Source organism: Hippoglossus stenolepis, chromosome 6, assembly GCF_022539355.2.
Source record: "Hippoglossus stenolepis isolate QCI-W04-F060 chromosome 6, HSTE1.2, whole genome shotgun sequence".
NCBI classification, from domain to species: Eukaryota; Metazoa; Chordata; class Actinopteri; order Pleuronectiformes; family Pleuronectidae; genus Hippoglossus; species Hippoglossus stenolepis.
In genome coordinates this window covers 5,346,703-5,365,902 of record NC_061488.1, presented here as the reverse complement: position 1 = coordinate 5,365,902, position 19,200 = coordinate 5,346,703, and the positions used below count along the sequence as shown (strand labels likewise).

Genomic DNA, 19,200 nt, shown 5'->3' with positions numbered 1-19,200 from the left:
TGAACGAGTCAACGTGTCCTAAACAATTCTAAACCTTTATTTTTCTAACAAGAGTGAAAAGAAACAAAGGCAACATTAAAATGAAAAGTTTATACACAAACTCACGACAACTGTGTGTCTGCAATATCAATAATAATAATAATAATAATAATAATATAATTTGAACCCAGGAAACAAAATAATTTGTGACAAAGTGAGTTACAGTGAAGTTACCTTAATCTGCAAAGAGAGAGAACGAGGGGGGGGGGCGAGAAGAAAAAGGAGGTCGAGTCGAAAAGGAATAAAAAGATGGAGTCAAGAAGAAGAGCTTTAAAAAAAATGGAGGGAAGGGAGATGAGACAAAACCAAGGAGGTACAGAAATCCATTTTGGGAAAGTAGCACCAAAAACATTAATGCCTGTTTATAACACTTCCCAAAAGTTACTCTGTTTATTCAAAATGCATATCCCCTCAAAAACGGCATCAAACACAAGAGTCAATACAACTAAAAAAATACAAGTGTAACCACGGTGCTGTTTTCCAAGATCAGCCGTCAAAACCTGCTGTACGTCAGCGTCAGGGGAACAGAACTGTCTAAACGAACCAAATAGCTTATCCGACGTCCAACCGGGGGGGTTCAAGTGAAGTGAGACCTGCCGCTGCTGAGCCAGGCGTCGTTTGAACAAGCGTTTAATACAATTGGGATAACATAGCATACTGACTGACCTCAGAGACAACTCTAGACCAATGAACATTCCTATTACGTTAAGTCCCACGTCGGTCCAACACAGTCTTTTAATATGTTCGAGGGGAGAATGGGTCGAGGGGGGGGGAGGAGGAGGAGGAAGAGGAGGTGGTCTGGGTAGGGACAGCGGGTCTGAAGGAGTAATGAATGAGAGGATGGAGTGTAGAGGAAGAGTCGTGGCTCTGTTTATGTCTGAATGGATCGATGAGGGGTGGAGGAGGGGTGGAGGGTGGGGGGATGTCCTGCATCTTTCTATAACTTGACACGGTTTTCTGGCACAGAATGTTCTGTCCCTTCAGCTCCTCTGCAGATTCTTTCACACAGAGCTCCAGCGTAGACTACATCACAAAATCTGGGAAACACACACAAAAAAAGAGAAGACATTTTTAGCGATTTCCAGAAAATGAAAAAGAAGATCTTTAAAGCAGAAGTAAAACCAAGGGCCCGTCACCTCTCGTTGGGTCTGGTCAGGTAAGTGAGGAGAGGGGCTGTGGCTGAGGGGACAGGTTTTCTTTGACTCAGAGGTGTCCAGTGACCGTTCGCCTGCCCCGTCCCCGCCTCTGTGGCTCTTCCTCTTCCTTTTGGAATCCTTGGCTCGGCTGCGGCTGTTTCGTCTCTGCTCTTCGAGCTCGATCTGAGGGAGAGAAACAAAGACGACAGGACGTTGGAAAAGAAGCAGCAGAGGTGAACCAGCATCAGTAGAAATGTAACAATAAACACGGCAACTTGTCTCTGCATCAAAAACCTGACAAGTACAAGCAGTCAAAGTTTAGTGTTATTGTTGAAATGGTAGAAAAGCAAATGAAATGCAATTAAGACCATGAGATAGTGAACAATGATACAACTTAATCTTTACATATGTTTACTGAATCGGTCCATTGTATTCCATTCAATAAATTAATCAGCTAAAGTTTTATTTCTGGATTTATAACAATATCAAAATACATTACAAACTATACATACGGCCAAAACATTTCAAATGTAGCGGAAGTAGCTCGAAGTGCTAAAATAATTAAGATCTTCTTTAAAGTGTTTAAGACACTTGGATAAGAAATGGATGGATCGTATTTAAGACTTTTCAAGGTCTAAATTTCACATGTTTTACCTTCTTTGTTTAATATTCAACTCTAAACAAGCTGCTGGTAGATCTGCATCTTCCAAACAGACATGAGTGTATCATTGGAAAGTGAAGTTTATTTCCCAAAATGTGAAAACAGCAAATGGTAAAGATATAGTTTGTGCTTTAAAATTCTGTTCTTGAAATAAATGATGGATGTTTAATGTCTGACTTTGAATATGCTGACACCCACGTAGGAAATAACCGTCCTCACTTTAACTCCCTAAATACATCATCTCAAAGAGGTGCGTTTCTGTTTCCCTGACCTGAATGAGTGTGTGCAGTGCGTCTTTAGGTGGGACAGAGGAAGCTTGGAGAACCCGGTGGATGATGTGAGTCTGGTCCAGAGACACCTCCAACAGATCTCCCTCCAGCTGCAGCTCCTCCAGCTGGTTCCTGGTGGCTGGGGAGAGCTCCACCACCTCGCCCTTCAGTAAAGGCAGCAGGGGCAGCAGAGACCCCACACCTGAAAAATTTACGGGAAAAAAGTTGAAACAACTGGTGTCTGTGGGACAGAGAGAGAGAAATGACTTCGGATGGTTGTAATGACGTTAACACGCGGTCTTACCTGTAACGTTTGACTTCTTGTTGATGCCATTTTCGCATCCAGCCTGTAGGGACACAAGAGGGAAGACAGTCAGCAAATAGACATTAAATATTCAAATAAAGAGAAGGAGGAAGATGGTGTTAACCTGAGTGCCGTTGCTTTCCTTGGTTTTCTTTTTAGGTGAAATGTCTGCCGTCAGATCGATGACTCCATCCTCTCCTTCCCCTCCCTCGGAATCGGACAAAACTATGACGGAGCTCTTTTCAGTCGCCTTTTCCATGTCTTCGTCTTTCTCTGCTTCACTGTGCAGAGTCTCTTTGAGTTCCTGCAGCTTCTGAAGAGCCGGCTGCAGCTCGGACGCCTCCAGCGCCTCTTTAGCTCGGCCCTGCCAGGTGATGGCCCTCTCTGTGAGACACTGCAGGGCCTCTCCTTCAGGGAGACGCACCGGCAGCCTCTGCAGGGCCACAAGTAACGCCAGGATAGTCTCCAGGCGAGGGCGCCGTGACCGCTGGCACTGCGGACACAAGAAACGCGCTTCCCAGTCCCACCAGCAGAGCAGGTTAGCCAGTGGTCCAGAGGAGGGGAGCAGGGAGGGGAAAGGAACGCAGCCACCATGGAACCAGTCCTTACACAGATGGCAGCGGAGCTGAGGGGCGCGGGGCTGCCCGGCGCACACACACACTGACTGAGGGGGGGCGGCAGAGGTGTGGTTACTGTTGCCATTCTCTTTTACAGAGTTCTCTGAGTGGCTGGATGTGTCTGTCTCCATGCGGTCGTCCCACCTCCCGTTCTCCTTGTTCTCCTTGCAACTTGAAGCCTTAATTCCAGATTTACACATGTTCAGTTTCTGTAACCTCAGTAGTGCCTCCTTCTCCTGGTGCTCTCCCTCTTTGAAAGCCATCACCTAATGTCAAAGCACATATCAGGTGCAGGTAAACAAACAATATTCAAGCATCTCGGAGCGATTACAAAACACACAAAGTCATGTTCGGTAGACTCACAATCGCGGCAGGATCCCTCAGGTCATGAGCAGAGAGGCCCAGAGTGTTGGTGTCAGAATCATCCAATATATCATCCAACGCCTCCGTCCCAACTCGCCTCTCTCTCCGTTTTGCACACGGACATAAAACCTGCAATGGCAACACTCGAGTTAAATGCATGCTCTCATGAAGGACACCTTACTAAGAGCTGTTAAAGTGGAATGTGATGGTGACTTAAGTACAGAGATAATATATGCTGCTGTTGTTGTTGTTATTACATGTTGACAGAAATCCAATTTACTCAAGTTTAATCTTATTTCCCATTTCCCTCTAAGTCACCCACCTCTAGCAGACTGTGCTGACTGCTCTTCTTCAGGAAGGTCTTGGTGGCCTTGTCCCTCCAGGAGTGAGCGCTGGCCACCTGCAGCTCCAGCTGCCTCAGCTCCTCCATGAAGACCGGCAGATCCCTTCCAATCGCCACCAGGCCCTCGAGGTCATCCAGACACGGGTAATGCTCCCCATTCTACAAGAAAGATAATAATACATCAACATGAGGTACAGTGTGTTTGACAATATCAATTCAATTAGGGCCATGAAGAAGACAGCAGGCTCCTTTTTCTTACCTGGATTTCCTCCAGGTCCGTGACCCAGGCGCGTGCTCGTGTGAGACAGCCCTGTAGAGATAGAATATTTGGAAGCTTGACCGGGATAAGCTGGGCCTCATTCACTATTGCCTCCAGGGTGGAGAGAGGGTGTTTTTGGCTGGAAGAACAAAACATTGACAAAGAAATCTTTGAAACAGGACAGACTGGTTGTGGCATGACAATAATTCCTTGCCGCGGGTGAAGTGTAGAGAAAAGTATATGGTGTGACTTTCTGACAGTCTTACCTTTGTTCGAGGCAGATTTCTGCTTTCTCCTCCCAACGTTCTGCGATTGTGAGCAGCTCCTGAAGCTCCGCCATGGCCGTCTCCACAGATACGCTCTGGGGCACACTGCATCCTGCCTGCATCAGGATCCTCAACACATCCAACGTCACCTCCTGCCTCTCGCCTCCTTCTGTGCCCAGGGTGCGCCGCACCTCTGCCAGCCAGTGGCCCTGCTCCTTTAGGCCCTGAAGCGAATCACACTCTGGCACCACAACGGGCAGCTTGCTGCCCTCCTCCAACAATCTCTGCAATCGCTCAGGTGGCGGCGAGTCCCTCCTCCAGTCCCGGTCACTGACTAATGCTTGAGCCTGGCTCTGGAAGTCCTCCACTGTCTGCAGCACCGCCTTGAAAATCAGGGAATACAGATGTAAACCTTCAATGCACTAAATCAAAACAGAACTTTAAAGCTACGATTGTAAAGTTGATATCAAACAGAAACTAGGGGCTAATTAGTTTCCTTAGAATGATTGTGACACTGTGAGTTCTTCTTACCTGCATTTCCTCCAACTTGTTCATCACACAGGGCAGATTGTTCATCGTCTCTACCAAAGACTTCAGCTCTGCCAAGGTCATCTTATTTTCACTGAAAGACAGCAAAGTGTGAGCGTGTGTAGCTGAACAGACGGAGGTAACATCCACTCTGTGATCCTTCATACCTGCTCTTTGACTTTTCCAGGAGTTCATTACTCGTCTGCTGGCAGCGCTCTATTTCTTTAAGGACTTTGTTGAGTTTCCGGAGAAGTTCGTTGTCTGGAAACTTTTTGTCCGACGCCTCCGTCTTCAGCATTTCCAGGTCATTAATTCCTACATTCGAAAGGAGGGTTAAATTTAGGCATGTTCAATCTAAATTCACAAATTAAGGCTTAAATTAAGTTTAAAAAGGAGTCAATCATAACATTCTCTCACCTATCTTGTTTCCCTCTTCTTGCTCAAGTGCCTCTTTCACTCTGTTGGCCCAGGAATCAAAAGACTCCGATCGGACCTTTAACCGGTGAAGCATGGCCAGCAACTCGTCCAGGGTATATCTGTACCTGTAAAGTGACGGGGAAACAAAAATATATATACATAGATTTAATCACAGAAAACTACACTGTGGTACATTATGGCCAAAAAGTATAAAACACACAAACACAGCTACAGAACAAGTGAATACCTGAGGTAGAGTTTTTCGGTGGGGCAGTTGCACAGATCCTGAGTGTGATAGAGACACACCAGCCGCTCGGGGCATTTCGAACACGCCAAAGCAGAAAGGAAGCATGTGGTCTTGCACTTATCACACTGTCGCTCGTCATCAGGCAGCAGCTCAAATGCCTCGCGCTCTGCTTCGGTGATGCCCTGCAGCAACATCACAGATTGTATTGAGCGATCAGAGTTTAGAACACGACAGAAACAGAAAGATTTGACCGGGCTCCAAACTAGTGAAGATCTTCTTATGTAGCTCACCCGCTCCATCAGTCCCTTCCGCAGCTTCCTCTCCTCCTGAACAATACTGAACATTTCCCGGTGTGTAGCTGCGGCCAGGTTAAGATCTAGCTTCTCTGGGCTGGCAGCCATTTTACAGGTGAGCTCCTCGTGGGAGAATACACAATACCTCCTTAGACGGCGGTAGTGCTCAATACAGGACCGGCCAGCGGGTAGCTGAGGGCGGGAGAAAGCAACGATCTTAATCACGGAGTCTTGAATAATGTGAAATGATGACCTGAGAGAGACGGTGTGAACAAACATACCCAGTCCGCAGTGCAGAAGTTGACAGCTTCGGCAAAGTTATATCCCTGATTGAAGCCGCTGTGGTAGGCTCTGGGGAAGGTGATGACGAACTCGCCAGCACACTGGTTAGTGCGTACAACCTGCAATTTAGAAACAAAGAGGTAAGAAGGCTTTTTAATCAATCATATTTCTGCTGTGTGCGTGTGTGTGACACTGACCGGTACACCATGAGCCATGAGGATATTGGGGTTCATGATGGTAACCAGCTGGTGCAGGAGGTCAGGCTGAAACTCAAACAGCTCGGGTGTCTTCTTCTTCATCACCTCCTCAAGTCGCTCAGCTGCCACAGAGGGAACTCCGTACCAAGTCTTGGGTTCGCCCCTGGACATGATAGATACATAGGAAGTGAAACAGAGAGAGAGAGAGAAGTTTACGGTTCATCGTAGTCTCTAAATTACAAGCTTTGATCCTCCCTACATACAACAAGCATTCTGTACCAGTGCAGGTAGTTGATGGAGTAGCTCCAGTGATCCTCGATGTGCCAGCAGAAAGCCGAGAACACCATGCCAACGTAAAGCCACGGCACCTTCATCCCAGAGATGTCTCCGTTAATATGGCAAAGGAGCGACTGATCCAGGACGGGCATCACATTCAAGTTCCAGCCAGAGCGAGCGTATTCCTGACAGAAGAGAGAGAGAGCTGAAATTAACCACTGGACAATCTTTGCTCACATCCTGTTACGTACATTACAAAATCAATATTTTTTTATTTAATACTTTACTGTGCACAGTTTTTAGGATTTGTTTAGATTGTATTGATTCTGTCTCCATCCAACTAGTGATAGGATCAGTCTAGACGCATGATAATAACGGGTCTGAACAGGAACCAATTTACCACCACAAAGATGTCATACCTTTACTCCATGTGTTTGTTTGTTCGTCAGCAGGATTACAAGAAACTACTGAACAGATTTCCACAGAAGTTTGTGGAGGGATGGAACATGAGTCAAGAAACCCATTTAAGTTTGGGGTGGATCAAAGACTTCTTCTTCTTTAAGTGTGGTCTAGCCTGCCTGAAGTTAAGTGGACTGTTGGGCGTTATGCTCTCTAAGGAGCGACATTCTGGTTTTTAGAGCATCACTGAATGGAGTGGGGATTAGTTGGTAGTCTTAATGCCACATGGCCTTTTCTCATATTATATTTCATATAAAAATGTACCTGTGATTGACTTCTACACGTTATCTAAAGCACCTCATTCTATCCATATCTGATAATCAAGCTTTTTCCCCCCAATCAAAACAGTTGGTGTTACAACAGAAAACAATGTAAATACCTCCTCTTCCGTTGTGAGCTTCCTCTTGCCATTGTTCATTGGGAAGCCACTGCCGAACTCTTTGGAGTGTATGTCTGCTCCGTACTCCACGGTCACGTCTTCCTCGATGCTACTGACCAACCTCCAGAACTCTCTTTCCACCAGCTCAGTGGGAACCATCTACACAGACAAGGACAGAGATTAGTCACTCGTTTAAACAGCAGTAAGGGGCAGGAGCCAGGCTTCATGCATGTGCGCTTACATGGACAGGCATGTTGAAGTAATCTGCTTTGAAGGCGTCAGCCATTTCCCCAAAACTCTGCAGAGTGTACTCTCGTGTAGCCTGTTCAAAGCCAAATGCTTCTGCTGGCTTCTTGCACTCCTGAAATCCAACAGACAAAACGTGGTGGGTTAGAAGAGATCTAACAAAGGATGTAATGAACATCACAGACACAAAGGAATGTGTTTAAACATTCGTTCTTACCTCTGCCACACACTTAGGACATCGCCAGTTGCCTTTGGGAGGATCAGTGAGGGGGGGCAGTAGACAGTGGGTGTGGTAGTTATCATCACAGCCGTCGCACAGCAGGAGTTTCTCATCATCATCTCCACGACCACACATTCGACACACAAAAGAATCAACCTATAAAACAGCAATGAGTAGAAAGCGTTGGTTTTAGGGGCTGGAGCCTGATGAGTGATGGTGCAGACAACAGAGCGTCCCAACAGAACACTGCTAACCTGCTCTAGCACAGATACAATGAAATGGCGTAAACAACCGAAATCATATTAGACTGACAAGTAATGAAGAGCACAGTACATTGTGCTCACAGCCAAATTAAATCAGTTGAGCTCTTTATCAAATTTTCAGAGATGTATTGTAAGAATGAGTGACAGTCACTGGAGTGCGTCTTCTGATCTACTCACGCATTGGGGGTTGTTGAGGTTGCGCCGAAGCCTCATGGTCATTTTGGTGCACGGCTTCTCTGGATCTTCTTCCTCCATGTCGTTGTCTTTCCCGTTCTCTGGTTCCTCTTTCTTCACTTCCGACTTAATGGTGATGCTGGGGGGAGGCGGCTGGGGACTGGATGTGGCCCCTTCACTCTGCTTCTCTGGAGGCTCCAGTGGCTCTGCTTTCACTGAGGTATCAACGGGCGCAGCCGCCACGTTTTCTTTGACGGTAACAGTCTGAGGCAGCTCATCTGAAAGAGGAGCATTAAGTGTTCAGAATCAAAGGTTTTTAATTATCAAACAATAAAATGTTTACAGCGCTCAGGCCTCACAGAATACTCTCATCTAAACCAATGAAAAACTCTCCAATGACCACAATTTATTTGATTGAGTCAATAGCAAGTTATTGCATTAGCTGCATCAATTTAATTGCTGTGGTTTAGTGTTGCTTCAGTACGTCCATATTTCTCATCCATCTAATAATTCCAGAATTTACTGTCTGTTTGTGGCTCATATATCTCAAGAAATGTTCATTGTATCAGGTTAACACTTGGCTTGTGTGTTGTTAAGGGCCCAAGGAAGTGCAGTGTTGAATTTGTTGCGATTTGGACATGCGATTAGATTAATATTAATAAACAGGCATCAGCGTAGTAGCGGCAGCTGGGACTCATCAACAAAAGTGACGTTGTCGTGAAAGTGCTGTTGTCGTGATCAATGTCACTTTGATTTATGAGTCTGCAGTTTGTGTTTCTGTGTACTGAGTCGAGCTTCACCGAACTTTGAACAAACAGGTGAACAGCTCTTTGTGCAGCAGCGGTGGTTTCAGCAGCTACAGGGTTCTGTGGACTGAATCCAGCAGCCGGTCTTTACTCGCTGCTGCTCAATTACTGCAGATCACTTTTACAGCTTCAGAAATAAAAAGGCACAACCAGCATTACCACAGGCTAAGTAAACGAACAGACCTTTAACGGTCAGTGTCTAAGAAGCTGTTCAAATGAGTTTGCGGTCTCAGCACTTACCTTTCTTTCTTATGCCTTTATACCTCGCGACCAGCCCGAGCCCCATCATCTTAGGTCCAGCGCCATAGATCTGTAGCTTCTTCAGCTCTGGGTTCTTCTCGATGTCTTCCTCTGTGGGTTCAGGCTGGATTTTTAAAAAAAAGTACAATTTCATTATTAAAAGGGATAGACTGACGACAACTTCTCTCCAGAGCACACAGAGCAAAGCAAGGTCTGAGGCCAAATGCAGATCGACAAATTAAAACACAAGAGCATAGCAATGCATCACAAGAAGGGATTGTGCTGCGGTTAGAAAGTAAGGAAAAGTTAGCCTACGTCACAGTGAAAGCTTAAAGGTTAAGACCCACCACCAAGACACACGATCACCAACAGTTGCAACCATACAGTGGGCGTCCTTTAGGTTTTAATGACTAGGCTTCCAGTTTTTATTAAATCCTGGTTGGTGTTTGTTGGAGTGTATTGTTTGCATAAGAAAACAGTCAAAGAAAGTTTCCCAGGTTATTTAGTCTGTCTTCATAACTGACAATATATTTAGGAAACATGAGTTTACTATGCAAACATACACTGTTTAATGGGTATTTTACTTAAATTGGACGTGTTAACAGTAACTACTTGAAAGAACTAAACTATCTGGTCTTTAAAATGATTAATTACTGTCATTTACAAAGGCAGATAATTCTCCAGTGTATCTTTGCCTTGTAACAAGCAAAATTAGTTTTATGCACAATGTGTGGAAACAGATCAGATCATACTTCAATAGAGAGTTTAGCTTGTAACACACTGCACTGATATTTAAAATATTTTCATCGGAACTCAAATGTTTTAGTCAGTTGTTTCTCGTTTCTGTCTCAAGACAAACTTTTCAAAATCTATACTTCAATCTTGAAAATGCTCAGATTTGGAAAACTGCCTTTGCTGCATTCTTCTCTTTCACGAAGGCTTCTCTTTATGAGTGCACACAGCGTTTTACATTACACTGCCTAACATTCTTGTGACCTCATCCTCTCCGCTGTCTTCCCTCTGCTTATAAATGAGATTTTCTGCTGGTGGAGAGAAGAGGCGCTGGTTGGTCTCAACAAGAACTCAACTCATTTTCTTATACAGAGCTAATTAGACTCTTTAACCATTACACGCAATTAGTGTTCATTTTCAGCTCGCTCACTGAGCGTCGTATTGAATGTTGCATTCAATCATTTTAGTGCAGTAATTACAATTCAGTTCCCCTTTTATGTTTTGAAGCTGTGCCACGATGGCGGGCACGAGTTCAGGCGGTATGATTGCAAACAGGTCTTAACATCACTTTCAGTAATTACTCAATAGAACTGAAAAGCACAAAAAAAGCATAAAAACATTCACAACACTTTTAAAAACAGGTTGGATCTCAAAACCTTTGTCTCAAAAAATGCATTTAGGAAGGTTCTTCCACATTGGAAGTTTAGTTCTCGTAATATGATCACTTTAAAAAACACTCAGACTAAAACCAAGAAACCAGATCACATTATTCATTCATATCAGAAAAACACAACAATCCCAAGAATCTTCTAAGGCAAGTTTGGTTTTGACTTTGCCACTTGTATGCATTTGTGCAGACATAACTCCTGCTGTCCAGTCACTGATCTACATTTTCTGGTAACATAAAAAAAGATGTATTCAATCTGGCAACCAAGCTTTGCAAGTGGGATGGGGACTGAAACCAGGGGATGGAAAAGTAGAACTTGGTGATGGACGGCAAACAAGCAAACCTTGAGAAACCTGGAGGGGAACAACAATTACATACAATACTTTACCCTCCGTCTTCAGACTATGAAAGCAAAAGCCTATGACATTAAACCTACTAGGTTCTCCTGTGCGAGTGCACCCCAAAGAAGCACATGCAGCCACACGCTTAGCTGCTGTAGTGAGTAGAGAGCGAGGCAAAAGTGCAAAAGTGCAAAGGCACACAGACAGCCCAGCAGTACAAGCCAAGTACAACCACAGAGAAAGCGCACGAGAGAAAGAGAGAAAACCGAAGAGCGCAACAACTAAAAAGCTAGACCAGGAAAATGTTTGATAGTTTGAGATAAAGTAATATTAGTCTGCTATGAACTGTGTTATTTTGGATATCTGAGATATTAGTCCTCAGCAACTTTGGCACTGGGATCTAGATTTGCCTTCATTCATTCAATTCCCTTTTAATCTACAATATATTGACTAAAGCTTCAATGACCCGGCTCCAAAACACCCGTGTTCAACGTGAGACGACATTCTCCCATTTGTAATAACAGTTCTAGAGCCTGTTCTTGAAGAACAAACAGGGCAGGGAAATCCTCCTCTCTTTGTTCACTGTCTGATCTAGAAATCAAAGTGCACATGTTGGCAACATGTCTGTGACAGTCATGTGACTCTTTTATGGATTAACACCTCTTAAACATCAGAGGTATGAGTGCATATGACTGCGGTTAGTAAATATTAGAAAACAAAACACTCAGAAGGGGTGAGGTGGTCTAGGAAAAGCGGCAGAAAGAGAGCGGGAGCGAAAGGTGAGCTCAAGCGCTCGAGAGGCAGTACCGCAGAGATGAGTTGAGAGCCAGTGGTGAGAGGATGTGGGGCCAGATCCTCTGGACCCTGCAAGGGGAGACAATAACAGCAGCGATAAACTACGACAAGAGGAAGAAGGGAGATGAGAGGGGAAGGGAGAGAGCCTGGAGAGAACACAGCTGGATGTGGGAAAGATATCACCGGTACACATCGTGAGACGAGGGTCATATATTTGATTGTAGGATAAATGAAGTCCAATAGGAAACTTTTGTGGATCTAGGTACTAAAGTTTTGAGGAATCTATTAATGGTTTGATGCATTTAACATACATTTTGTTTACACTGCAGTCTGATAGACCAGCATGTTGACAGAAATGTATTTGATATTTCAATGTCTTCCGCTTCTCATTGAAGAGAATGTAAAGATACATTAAATATTATATGGAAAGAAAATGCCAGTCGTTCTCCCTGACGCAGCACGTTACCACCAACAGATGATCGTGATGTCGCACCAACATGATTTTTATGGAATGGGTGCAGCTTTACAACAAAACTGAAATAGAGATCTGTAACGTATTTGTGTTTATGAGAATTCTGTGTTTGCTGAGAAGTAGGGGATTTTATGATTCTGAAACCGAGATCAAAACCATGATCCCCCAGGCCGCTGCCACAGCTGCAGGTGGTGCCGCCTGCTGAGTTCTCCTTCATTTACTAATACTGGTAATGATATTAGATCATTTCCGAAGTGGAGTAAAAATATCCTCAACTGTTATGGTCCTGTATAAAATATTTAGAACAAAAGACAACCAAATGGACTAGATTTCATATAGAAGTCGATTACCTATAATTATTTAGGTACTTGTGTCACTTGTTTCAGTTACAGTGTCAATCATCTGGTTATAATCAAGTTCTTTTGCTTTGAATTCAGCTTTTAAGTAAATATGCAAAACTAAAATCTATTCCAGCATAAGAAATGCACTCGGCATAAGTATGATGAGCAGATCATTAAAAACCTGAGGGGGTTGTCAGGGTAGAAAATGAAGCATCATTAGCTTGCATGTAACAAGCATGAGATGACAAACTGGTCCAGTCACTGTGCTGCTCACTGGCAACATAACTGTATAAAATAAAAGTGTCTCATGAAACTAATGGTTGTGTGTCTTTTTTGGGAATGAAAGAAGATGGAAGAAACCAGGCAGAGAACAAAATAAGCAATGGAGCAGAGGGGAAATGGCAGAATTAAGCAAAGCAGCATGGCAGGACGGAGCATGAAGCAAGCTGGGATGTGCTAAAGTGAAACCTCACGTTTACCTGACACTACAGTGACACTCGTGCACCGGAGCACATGGATAAACACATCAAAACTCTTGATATCAACACACTAGAGCAATATTCCAGGTTGATTAGTGGCTTGACTCTTTGTTAGCCTATAATGATGCAACCTGTCACTATTCGTATGACCGTGATCAGCAGACAGACCATAAACTATTAAATTATGCTAAAACTTTTAAAATGTACCTTCTGTATACAGATTTGAATCCTGGAATAACAAATCTGATTATTCCAAGTAAAGAAACGCTGTATTCTGTGCACTTCCCTGGAAAACTGTTGGAATGACAAGACAAACCCTTGTTTTTTGTTGTGTGCTGAAGACATTTTGGTTTGAGATCAAAAGATGAATTTGAGAGTTCAGAATGTCAGCTTTCATTTCCTGGCGTGTACATCTATGTGTTAAACAGCTCAAGACATCTCCTCGTGTTGGGACCCACCCATTCTTGAAGTGAGCAAAAGGTGCACCTTTGAGACTGAAAGGGTGAATGTGTACTCTTGGTTTTAGACTTGGGTTTCACATTACATTTGTAGTTTAAAAAAAGAATAAACCAATATAAAGACCAGAGAGCTGTGGGAGAAAAGACTGTTGAAGCTGCGGAGAAAGGATTAAAACGATACCAGGAAATAACAGCCGAGATTGTGAACTCTTGTTTCATGTTCATCTTTTGACCTTACATCCCACATGTCTTCAGTGTAAAACAACTAAAACAAAAGGCATTGGCTTTGACCTTTCAATATTTTCCAGGTATTGCATTTTTAAACCAACCTAATTACAAGACTGCTATTATTGAGAGAACAAATACAGACATTATCAACAGTGGCAAAGATTCTTAAATGATGTTTGACGTCCTGTGGGAAACCATCACTGATGAAGCATGAGAACAGTGTTACTGGTGAGAGGTTTAACAGATCAGATATTAAACAAAGATACAAAACAAACAAATACTTTTCTAGGATGGATTTTGAGGTGGTTTGATTTTGAAAATGTCATCCAACAACAAAATAGGTTACTTCAATTCACTGATTGACCGATAGGATAGATACGCTCACTCACATCAGGCTGGCATCTGTTTGCTCTGCGCCCGTAACTGATGATTTTGGATGGCTGCACCGACTGTCGCAGGGGGATGGAGTGGGGCTTATACTCTTTATCCACTTCTTCACCATCATAGTGCTTTGGCTTGCAATGCTGAAATGACATGAAGAGGGCTTTCATGAGAACATGTCCATACATGGGACATATAACCTACCACAGTAAGATTCGTTTGTCATATAGTGACAACGCTGCTTTACACAGATCAGTTCCTTTTGAATGTCATCTATTTACTGAGATAGGAATGTGTATGGATACCGGCAGGCTGGCACCCGACTGGAACACTTCAAAGGGGACGACGATCCTCTCGTAGTGGGAGCGCAGCAGAGAGCCGATGTTCTTGCCTGGAGGGTAGCCAAGCCTCTGGGCCACACGAGCCCAGCGGCGCTCCTTACAGACCATCTCAAAGCCTCCTTCACCCGTCACAATCTGGAGGGACAGGATGGAACATTTCAGCAATCACAGAAAATGAGCAAAAAGATCTATTATTCTGAGTTCAAACTCACCTTTGACAGGCCGAAAAGATCGAGGATGCGTCTTTCAATATGTGGGATTTTCAACGAGGACGCCTGGATTTCCCAAAACCGGGCGATGCGGTCCAAATAATTAAGCTTTACTCTGGTCTCCGCCTAAAAAAAGATGAATGCGGGACAACAAAGATTACTCTGGTCAGTTCCATGACAATCTTCAACTGTCAACGTTAAGGGAAATAAAGAAAACCTTACCTCGAGCTCATTGAGCCTTTGGATGCGAGGTGTGAAGCGAAAGGTGTCCAGCTCCACTGAAAACGGTGGCTGCCAATCCTATATGGGAGCAAAGACACAAATTTGTAAGCCTATATGCTAAAAAAAGAAACTTTAGAAACATCTGCGTCAATGTCGAATACTATCATTCAGGGAGCTTACTAAAAACAGCAAATGAACATTGGAGATTAACACGATTGTGAGCTTAGTTTGAGCTTAACCCTGGTTTAACTCTGGCTTTCAGGCTCACGAACTTGGCTCTGCTTTAACCAGGGAGGTTCACCAAGGCCGCCAACTAAGTGACGTTCACACTAACAACAATTAAAGACCCACTTTCTCACCAATCAACTCTGAGGGCAATACATTCTCTACAGGATCTTTATTTGACTAAATAAATATTTTTAAAGTTTATCTATGTCCAAGCGCAAAAGTGATTTGGTGTTAATTTACAATTCTTCAAATCTATTTCAGTTTACCACAAGTAATCATGTGCATCCTCTGCTGCAAATAGCTTCACTTTTGTTGTATCCTTAATGTGATTCTTGTAACAATAAAGTATTGTACTTGTTAAAGCTGTTAGCCAATTAAAATGTTCCTGGGAGAAGCACAAAATGAAGTTTATGGAACATATATGCAACTGAAACTAAGTATAAACCATGTTTTGGAGTTGTAGGTGTACAGAAAAACTTTCTTTTAGCTGTAGATTATTAGTTTGTTTTTGTTTAAACACTGCACATTTAACCTTGCTGCAACATTATTTTGCCTTGTAACAACAAAGACTTGTGGATGTAATTTTATGTGGTGTCATCTAAAATGTAACATTTTGTTGATATTGAGCTTAACTAAATGAAGTTTAAAGAATATTTGCAACAAATGAACTCTTACCCTTTAACCTTTACAATATAAAATATCATCACTTCAGTTTATTCAGCTGAAAAGTCTGAAAATGTGTTATCATTTGTGCATTCATTCTTGAATTATGGCCAAAACCCTGTTCAGTGTGACCTTGACCTTGGACAAGAAACATCTAAATCACTTCATCCTTGAGGCAAAGTGAACATTTATGCCAAATTCTAAGAAATGTTCTTAAAAGCATTCCTGAGAATAGGACAGAAGCACCGTCAACTCAATAACACCTCTGGTCACAGCTGTCACGGAGGAATAATGACATGTTGTTCACGTTCAGACCCGGACGACACTTAAAACTGTCACACTGGTTATTAAACCTGCTTGACATGAAGAAAATATGTGATGTGCAGTAACATTGTTCAATCTAGTGATGACAATATTACTTGCAATAAATAGACATCGAAGAGTCCATATACACAGCTCCTCTGTCTTTGCTCAATTAATCTTAAGGTAGCTGAGCGTAGATTCATGCGATTGGCCAAATGGGGTGAATTTGCGGCCTTTGCATCCAGGACTCCATCTGATGAGTCAAATGTTCACAGGCCGAGTGTGTGATTGCAGGTATTTCTCTAAGTTTCTACTTTTGATGTAGCAATGGTGTGGCACTGGGGGTTCTCTCATCAGGATGGAGCCATATAATGCGTTTTTAAGTTCTTAATACAAATACTCATGAGGTTCTTTATCGATAGTCTTATTGGTTCTTCTTCTTGTTTTGTGAAGTCTGCTAAAAGCAGCCTGAGAATGCCAAACATAGAAAAATAGATCTATTGTCTACAGTTTCAGATCCTCTCAGTCCATGTACCTTGGGCCCAATACTTCCTACATAAATACCCTGTGCATGGAATATGTTACACATGGAACACAGAGCAGGCAATTTATTCAACATAAACCAAGCATAAACCAATATTTACTTGTGGAGGTCGAATTTTGCAGATTCCAGACTTCTCTGCAATCGGACGTATCTTGGCGATGTAGCCCAGGGGATCCTGAAACTCCTCCCATGTCGGCTCAAATACTGGACACTCCGGAGGAGGGGCAAACTCTTCCACTTCCATTGCCCTGACAAAGGGAAGGTGGACAATGCACAACAAGTTAATAACCTCACGTAGATTCACTGATGGGAATGACAACTTACAAAAGCCTGGAATTTTTTGGAATGTGAATCTTATCTTTACTTCCTGGAGAACAACTTTAAAATCGAACAAAGAATTTAGTCACTGTCTTTCATGACCTCTTCACACAGTGGGGAAGTTCAGAGGAAGAGTATGTGCATGGACCAGCATTTTGCCTTCAGCCTTTAAAAACTACATTTTCATAACACACATATCACAATAAATGTTCCCAATGACAGCAAACTTCATAAACAATGCAAAAGAAATGTCAGTGGCAAGTAAAATCAACCAGGGTAAGACAAAATAAAGAGCGAATTTAAGAGTATGCATAAAAGTTACTTCATTTGTTTACGCTCGCTGAAGCATAACTTCCTGTCTGGTCACAGTTACCATGTTCCTCAAACATTTCCCTGTTAAGCGCTAATAACGGATTATCAAAGCTTTAAGTACAGGCCTATAAAAAGAAACGGAGATTCCCAGGATGAGGTGGTTGTTTTGGGGAAGGGGGGTCCTCGAAGTGGTCATTGTTAAACCCCCCCTCCCCCTCCCCCAACACCAGACACAACAAAACAACTGCCATGCTCTGGAGAATCAACAAGGCCCAGTGAGGAAGAGGGGGCAACAGTTGACTGATGCTTCGTCAGGCGCAACGCAGAACAACAATAATACTATTTACATAAAGATGTATTAGCAGAAAACCATGTACATGTAAATGTAAGAATTATAGAAGAGTACTCTGTGTAATCTAAGGTAATCTAAGGGGGTTTTGCTTTTATTAAAAAAGGTCACACAAACAACCACAAGAACTCCAGTGGCGTGGATCCCATCGACCTGACGCTTCATGGTCTCACAGACAAACAATGGCGTGGAGGGCCATGAACCCTGAGGTATCGAAGGCCATGAAGGCATCACCACACGCGTGGGGGGCTGGGGGCGAGATTAAAACCACTTAGCTTCTGGGACAAATGACAACACAAAACCCCACGAGTCCCACAAACCCCGCTGAGGTGTCCCAGAAGTTAAAACATCCTCCAGCAACTGGGAGCTGACAACTGTTTAGCGATTAGCTGCAACAAAAAAAAACTTGGGGACAAGTGGCGTTAAAACTACGCTTACCTTCCGGCCACGGCCATAACAAGACACGGAAAGAAAGGGAAAAGTAAAGTGTCGTCCCCCCCCCACCCCTGTTCACTCGCTTCTACTCGGGGGTACCGGCGTCTCCTCCGGGGTCCGTCATGAGCCCTATGTTGTGTCTATTGTCCCATCTATATATCACAGGCGAGTCAAGCTAGCGTTAGCATCGAGGCCTCCCCTGCTCCTCGGCTCCAGCCTCCCACGGGTTTAGGCGAACGAGCTAGCGCTGGTGTGGCTAACGTGAAGTGGGTGGCTGAGGAAGCTAAGTCAACAAACCGCAGGCGAGACAACCCCCGTTCCCTGCTCGAATCACCCGGCTAACAAGGCAGCTAATCGGCGCTAATCGTGGGAGACAAACATCCATACGTGCGGTTGTTTATCGACCCGTTAGCAGGAGGGTGGGGGGGAGACGCTGTCGTGACTGACCCGCAGACACCTCGATGTCCCGGGGTACGATGGGGCTCAGTGGCCGCGCTCCTTCCTCTGTTGTTGTGATGCCTGGTGGTTAGCTAACGGTGGCCAGCTGTGCTCGGTCCGGTCGGCTAGCTGCCGCTGCTAGCGAGGTTGACCCGAGATTCAGCCTCGGTTCTCCATCGGCTCCGGTCGGCCGAACGACGCGGGCTCGTTTGATGGTTGAGCGAGGGTCTCGGACTTTATCAGTCGGGTCGTGGATCAGTCATTCCCCGATCAATATTATCACTCGCATCGGGCCAGGCTATCTTTCTTGACGAGACGCCATCTTAGTTTTTTCTCACGACCGAAGCACAACCTCGAATCTCCACAGCACGTCCCCCACGTTTACTCCCTGAAAGTAGTGCACACGTACGCACACCGGATACGACGCGATCAAATAGAGATGCAGGATTTGAATAGAGCTGCAGAGGTGCAGGGTTTTAATAGAGCTGTAGAGGTGCGTTATTATCTATGGTTATTATAAAAGAGCTGTAGAGGTGTATGATTATAAAAGAGCTGTAGAGGTGTGATTATAAAAGAGCTATAGAGGTGCATGATTATAATAGAGCTGTAGAGGTGCATGATTATAAAAGAGCTGTAGAGGTGCATGATTATAATAGAGCT

At 43.9% G+C, this 19,200-nt stretch overlaps 1 protein-coding gene across 4 annotated transcripts; it reads right to left on the bottom strand.

Moving 5' to 3' along the window:
• Positions 1–16: 16 nt before the first annotated feature.
• On the bottom strand, positions 17–18,922 carry kdm5c (lysine (K)-specific demethylase 5C). Of its 4 annotated transcripts, none has more exons than XM_035158661.2 (29): positions 18,550–18,922; positions 16,789–16,936; positions 14,951–15,028; positions 14,732–14,854; positions 14,484–14,654; positions 14,187–14,321; positions 11,832–11,888; positions 9,285–9,408; positions 8,242–8,516; positions 7,799–7,957; positions 7,577–7,696; positions 7,336–7,494; positions 6,501–6,682; positions 6,222–6,384; positions 6,024–6,143; positions 5,740–5,934; positions 5,450–5,631; positions 5,203–5,327; positions 4,953–5,100; positions 4,789–4,879; positions 4,258–4,640; positions 3,992–4,130; positions 3,712–3,891; positions 3,390–3,518; positions 2,534–3,292; positions 2,410–2,452; positions 2,108–2,307; positions 1,176–1,358; positions 17–1,076 (listed from the first exon to the last, which is right to left on the bottom strand). In XM_035158661.2, exons 2-29 carry the CDS (start codon positions 16,930–16,932, stop codon positions 1,068–1,070), a joined length of 4,776 nt encoding a protein of 1,591 aa, XP_035014552.1. In that variant the 5' UTR covers positions 16,933–16,936; positions 18,550–18,922; the 3' UTR covers positions 17–1,067. The 4 variants fall into 4 exon arrangements, with proteins under 4 accessions (XP_035014552.1, XP_035014550.1, XP_035014551.1 ...); XM_035158659.2 differs by lacking the exon at positions 18,550–18,922 and adding an exon at positions 18,106–18,511; XM_035158660.2 differs by lacking the exon at positions 18,550–18,922 and adding an exon at positions 18,106–18,511 and having other exon boundaries at positions 2,552–3,292.
• Between the last annotated feature and the right edge of the window lie 278 nt (positions 18,923–19,200).

Excerpts from the sequence above, each read along its gene's own strand:
- kdm5c (XM_035158659.2), bottom strand. Across the intron at positions 14,655-14,731 it reads ATCTTTTCGGCCTGTCAAAG|ATTGTGACGGGTGAAGGAGG; the intron begins GTGAGTTTGAAC and ends CTGTCCCTCCAG. Across the intron at positions 4,641-4,788 it reads ACAAGTTGGAGGAAATGCAG|GCGGTGCTGCAGACAGTGGA; the intron begins GTAAGAAGAACT and ends CTGATTTTCAAG.